The following is a 6,712-nucleotide window of genomic DNA, read 5'->3' on the forward strand; positions in this document are numbered from 1 at the left end:
ACCCGGAGGAAACCCACGCGGACACGGGGAGAACATGCAAACTCCGCACAGAAAGGCCCTCGCCGGCCACGGGGCTCGAACCCGGACCTTCTTGCTGTGAGGCGACAGCGCTAACCACTACGCCACCGTGCCGCCCATCATAGCTACATGTATGACAAAATTTATTTTTTTATTAAAGAAAAATCAATTGGCAGTACATTACACAGTAACAAAAAAGATCAATGTCAATGTCATTACTAGTAATTACAAATAAGCACATTTAATAAAATTGTAATTGCTATTGCTATCAGGGGGTTACAGATTTACAGGCAAGTTAAAAATATATACAGAGTTCAGCGCAAGCATTGATAGTCCTATTAGCTTTCAAATTGGGGGAACACAGTATAGAATACACATATTGGCTCATTTCATTCTGAAAGGCACAGAATGATGGCTTGCTGCCCAGGAATTTACCTCTGTGTATGTGATATTTAGCCATTAAAATGATAAGGTTAATGATATATGTGTGTGTGTGCTGCTGTGTATGACAAAAAAATGCAGCCAGCGCTGCCAGCGCATTACACTGACTGCAGCGTATCACCACTCCAAGATGGCGGCCCTGCGTCTCGTCAGCGCTTTTAGAATTTACATTGGATGCTCCGTCTACGTAATAGGATGTCTGTGGTCTCCTCATTACAACTGGGCGGGGCAATCCATACAGTGGGTGGGAATCCAGTGGGGGGGCGTGGGGATCATCTCCCTTGCTGACGTGGTAAAGGGAAGAGCTTATCAACGCGCCGTTTTGACGCGCCATTCTCAAATGTTGGGCATAGTTTGGTTTACACATTATGAAATTTCTAGCCACTGGGGTGACTTAAGAAGGTCAGAGGAACTCATTTTAACGTTAAAAAACCTCAGAAAGTGAAAATTTCATGCCATGGGACCTTTAACAATATTAAGAGATGTATGCTTGAGTCAATCCTTGCTCTTCTTGACGTGTATTGGTGCTCAGAGGGCGGGCATGCCCTATCAGCCCTCGTCCCACCTCACCGGAGCTTAGAGAAACTCCGGCCAAATTGTCTAGAATTTGTGTAACCAAACAAAAATCTTCCCGTAAACCAATTACGAGGATAACCAAACAAAATCTTCCCGTAAACCAATTACGAGGATAACCAAACAAAAATCTTCCCGTAAACCAATTACGAGGATAACCAAACAAAAATCTTCCTGTAAACCAATTGCGAGGTGTGCGCGTTATCTGCGACCAGTGGGCGATTTGGGGAGGGGGATGCAAGTCACATGGAAATCACGTGACTACTTTGCAGGTGGGGATTGGCTTAGCCTTTGGAGGTGATCGTCTCATTATTGCAAAGACACACACACACACACACACGGCGATATCTCTGCACCAGGTCAGCGATTGGCAATTTTTTAAAATTTTTATTTCGAATTATTGTTGCAGAATATCAGGCATGTTTGGTACCTGCGATCTGTTGCAAGCAACAAAAAAATCGCTGTCGCAAATATTCGCACATGCAGCAATTTTTCGCTCATGTCAAAAAATTGCACGACCAAGTGACGGAAAATCGCTCGTGTGTGCCGGGCTTAAGAAAGGGATCTAGAGTGATACAAAGAAGTGCTAATATTAAATGAAAGTCCTGACACCTGACTATACCTTTAACGTTATCTCTGTCTGCTGTGTTTTTCTTATTAAAACCTTACAATGCTGGAATTCGCACGTTTTTTTTTTTCCTTCTTTTTGTTAACGCAGCCAGCCACCTAGTGGAGGAACTGATCCAGGTATTCGACTCAGTCCGAGACAAAGTCCTGGACAATCCACACACCTTCACCATCCCAGTGCAGAGGTTCATTTCTCGTTTTAAAACCATGAAATCAGACGCTGATCTGGCCTCAGCACTGTCTTCGTTCGGCACAAGCAACTGCAGACGGACGTCTTTTCGAAAGGCAGCAGCTGGGGGACACAGGACACTGCTTTCAGGACATCTTCTGAAAAGGATTAGAAGAGAGCACAATTATCCAAGGTGGACAAGGAAGAGAAACATGTCGCAGAGTTTCGAGTTCTGTATGGATCAGAGTACATCACAAAAGAGAGAAGGAAATAAATGTTAAAATCCTGCCACATCCTTTTCTTTTTCTTCTGCCTGCTTTACAGATTACAAGAGAACAAATCTAGTGTTTGTTCTGACTGTAATCATATTTCAGGCATCAAAAAGTGAATGCCAAACCAAACACACACACTATATAGACATGACGATTTCTCCGGTATATTGTTTTATACTACAGCGCTGTCGAAGTCTTGATTTGTTGATTAATTTTCTATAGCAGCAGCTGTCACAGTAGTGTAGGTTTATAATAATGAAACCTACTATACTATAGACCCCTTCGCATGTTTGTAAACAAACCGACCGTTGCCAGGATGTGCGCGCAGCCTGGACTCAGAAACAATGGTGCTGCCCATAGACCGGCATTATGAGCTGTCAGATTATGCAAAACAATTATTGTTACAAGATCGAGAATGCTACATAAATAAGTTAACTCTAACAAGTGGACATCGCCTACCGGATCCGTATTTAATTAAAGAGTGGACGGACGATGTTAGTAAGTTCCCTCCTCATTTTCCTCTGATACCTGAAGGCAGTCATACTATTTACAAAAAATATCAAACTCAAAAAAAAAAAAAACCTATTTACAAAAGTAGCCTGCCATCAACATTCTGGTTACAGCGAGACTACAACTTGATTAACAATGGGACATTCATATTCATTTTGTTTTAATCAAATTATGCCAGTGATGTGATGGCAATGTGGCTTTAGCTACAACAGCAAATACCAACACTAAACAGCAATTTCAGAGATGCCTACCCCAAATTTTGAATTTCAGTATTCTTGAAAACGTTTTTCAGTATTTTGGAATGACTTTCAGTAACATTAATTTATGCGCATTCCCATTATAAAGAGGTGTATATATACCAATATGTTTAACATGTAAATTATTAAAAAGTACTGTTTTGTGTGAATTGAATAAACAAAACACTAGCAGCCATCTCAACTGAATTTCCACTCAACAAATTTCTAGAGCATACAATATATCACATTTTTCTAAATACAATAGTGTTCCCTGTTTGCAGACATTACGGTTGACTACCAATCATTGGTATTGAATGTAACTCCTCAAAAGTATTATATTATATTGCCTGGCAAAATGTTCTACCTGTTAACGGATTCTAATAAAATTTTTTAAAAAAATTCTTATTTCATGCCAAAGAGAGTCCGACATTGTTATCTTAATGTCCCAATATTTATGTCCCAAAGTATTTACTTCAGCATAATGCTTCAGATGAGACATTGAATAAAATGACATTTATAATTGTATTTAAAACAGTGGAATGATCAATTTTTTGCCACAATCCCAACAGCACTAATCATAAAATTCTGTTTTTGATCATACTACATGTACATTTGCACTTGCAACACTGAAAAGACTTTGAATTAAAGAAGTACAGCCAGTGTTTGATATTTCAGTGAATAAAAATCAGACATGTAAAAAGAAACTGAATAAGTTTAACTCACATTTCATGGCACTAATCGGCAAGTTCAACTCCAAGCATAGGTCAACCATCACCGCTTCAGCACGGGTCACGTTCCGTGTCTTTTCACCCACAGATTTCGTAAAAAACTGCTGGATACCCCCAGATTTACTTTCCGCCAGACTTGCCATTTCAGCATCTCATCTCATCTCATTATCTCTAGCCGCTTTATCCTTCTACAGGGTCGCAGGCAAGCTGGAGCCTATCCCAGCTGACTACGGGTGAAAGGCGGGGTACACCCTGGACAAGTCGCCAGGTCATCACAGGGCTGACACATAGACACAGACAACCATTCACACTCACATTCACACCTACGGTCAATTTAGAGTCACCAGTCAACCTAACCTGCATGTCTTTGGACTGTGGGGGAAACTGGAGCACCCGGAGGAAACCCACGCGGACACGGGGAGAACATGCAAACTCCGCACAGAAAGGCCCTCGCCGGCCACGGGGATCGAACCCAGGACCTTCTTGCTGTGAGGCGACAGCGCTAACCACTACACCACCGTGCCGCCCCCATTTCAGCATACTCCATATTTTTTTTTTTTTTGGAGTTGACATGCCGCGTGCAGTCATCGCGACCACCATGAGTGATGTTAATGTCAGTTCTACACAGTTTGCAGTGCGCATATCCATTGCCCTTTTGACTGGGTGTAATGCACGGCCATTCTACCGTATATCGTGGGAGGAACACCTGAGACCTGTGTTTCACTTGTCCCGATACTGTGAGGCCAAGTTTACATTAGACCGTATCTGTCTCGTTTTCTTCGCGGATGCACTGTCCGTTTACATTGAAACGCCTGGAAACGGGAATCCACCAGGGTCCACGTATTCAATCCAGATCGTGTCTGATCCGGTGCTGTGTAAACATTGAGAATACACGGATACGCTGTGCTGAGCTCTAGCTGGCACCGTCATTGGACAACGTCACTGTGACATCCACCTTCCTGATTCGCTGGCGTTGGTCATGTGACGCGACTGCTGAAAAACGGCGCGGACTTCCGCCTTGTATCACCTTTCATTAAAGAGTATAAAAGTATGAAAATACTGCAAATACTGATGCAAATACTGCCCATTGTGTAGTTATGATGGTCTTTAGGCTTGCCATCCTTCCACTTGCAAGTGGTAAGTGACTTGCGCACAGCGGCTCAGTCCCGAATCACTGCTCGTGCACTACACTCGCACGCTGTGTGAGCTGCGCAGGGCCGGAGTGCGCACCCTCCAGAGGGCACTCGCTGTTCAGGGCGGAGTGATTTGGAGCGCAGCCGCTGAGGAGGAAGCGATGAGCCGCACTGACACATTTCAACTTACGTGCCGAATTAGTCATGTGATTAGCGTATCCGTGTATTGGCGTTGCTGTGTGCACGCGAATCGTGTATTGGCGTTGCTGTGTGCACACTAATCGTTTTTAAAAACGTTAATCTGATGATCCGCTGATACGGTCTAATGTAAACCCCACCTGAGTGTTTCATTTCCACGATTGAGAAGCAGCACCATGTGTGTGTGATGCCGAGCGAAAATAGCGCGAACAAATGTGCGGTATCTGCGCATGTCACACACAGCATGTGTGGTTGTCATAAAAACAAATGGCCGTGAATCGCGCATGGATTGAAAAAGTCGCTTGGACATTTAAAAACAACTCACTGGAATTTTTTAAGACTTTATAATAATTCCGTACAGAATAACACTGTTTGCCGTAACATCGTATTTATGTAACTTTTCCGTACAAAATACGGCCAATCCGTACTAGTAGGCATCTCTGCAATTTGCAGGAGGTAATGGCATGAAAGGAATGATAGTGTAAAGAGTGCAGCTAAGAGAAATCAGAGCTGCGTAAAAAGCGAGAGGCAGAGAGCAGAAATGAAACTGAACGGGGCGGGAGGTAGGTTAGAGCAGTCACCGTAAGTTGGCATTTAGAGTGAGGGCACACAATTTTACCTTTCCATCCTTGCTTTAAAATTGTGATTTTCGGCATACACAAATAATGATGGCACAAAATCTGGACTGCTCGAGTCAAGCGAGACCTCTCCTACAAACAAAATTGCATGCAAAGCTAAGTTAACATGCTAACAATATTCATTACATTGTGTAACTATGACCCAGCTAATCAGACAAACGTTACCAAAGTATTTTGCTACATCAATAAACGAAGATTAGAAAGAATAAAAAAGAAAGATTTAATAAATAGCCTGATCTTATCTGTGATGAAGTGGGCGCTGCAAACCCGCGCATAGTACTTTCATCCCAGTCTACACGTTTGATGGCTTGTAGCCATAGACGTCGGCGATTTTTTTGGAATGGGTGAGATGATCCTGCTGGAATTCTGAACATTTTAACCCCATCACTGCTACGATTCTGACACCCGACAACACAACAACTAGGCATTTCTTCCAAATATTTCTTCTCGTCTCTACCGTCGCTGAGTCTTTTTTGGGTCCAGGCTGCGCGCGCAATTTCCTCTTACGTATGAATGACGTTTACTGCGAAGGGACCTTTAAAGTTTGATGAAGTCAGTTTCAGGCTTTGGCAGTCCTGTGTGAAGTTGGCACCCCATATCTTGAAAATTTGAATAAAAACCTTTTCATTCGTTTGTGCATCGTTTGTGCAAGAGGTCTTTGGCAGCCCTGCATAGTCACTTGAAAATGCATCTTTGTCCACTTCGTAGGGGTCAAGTCCCCCAATCAAGGCCAGTTTGGCTGCATACCATTGTCGTGAGATGTCGTCTAATGTATCTATATATTTCTGTTTGCTTGATTTTGCTGACATTGATCTTTATTTTAGGGCGGCACGGTGGTGTAGTGGTTAGCGCTGTCGCCTCACAGCAAGAAGGTCCTGGGTTCGAGCCCCAGGGCCGGCGAGGGCCTTTCTGTGTGGAGTTTGCATGTTCTCCCCGTGTCCGCGTGGGTTTCCTCCGGGTGCTCCGGTTTCCCCCACAGTCCAAAGACATGCAGGTTAGGTTAACTGGTGACTCTAAATTGACCGTAGGTGTGAATGGTTGTCTGTGTCTATGTGTCAGCCCTGTGATGACCTGGCGACTTGTCCAGGGTGTACCCCGCCTTTCGCCCGTAGTCAGCTGGGATAGGCTCCAGCTTGCCTGCGACCCTGTAGAAGGATAAAGCGGCTAGA

At 43.6% G+C, this 6,712-nt stretch overlaps 1 protein-coding gene across 3 annotated transcripts in view; it reads left to right on the forward strand.

The window, feature by feature from the left end:
- Positions 1-3,268, forward strand: part of LOC132883292 (uncharacterized) — a 40,486-nt gene extending 37,218 nt beyond the window's left edge. For all 3 annotated transcript variants that reach the window (XM_060916725.1, XM_060916723.1, XM_060916724.1), the window contains exon 10: positions 1,751-3,268. In XM_060916725.1, coding sequence (XP_060772708.1) covers positions 1,751-2,109 — 359 coding nt within the window. In that variant the 3' untranslated portion in view covers positions 2,110-3,268. The remainder of the gene's footprint in view (positions 1-1,750) is intronic.
- Positions 3,269-6,712: the final 3,444 nt, after the last annotated feature.

The sequence above is a fragment of the Neoarius graeffei genome, chromosome 3, assembly GCF_027579695.1.
Source record: "Neoarius graeffei isolate fNeoGra1 chromosome 3, fNeoGra1.pri, whole genome shotgun sequence".
NCBI classification, from domain to species: Eukaryota; Metazoa; Chordata; class Actinopteri; order Siluriformes; family Ariidae; genus Neoarius; species Neoarius graeffei.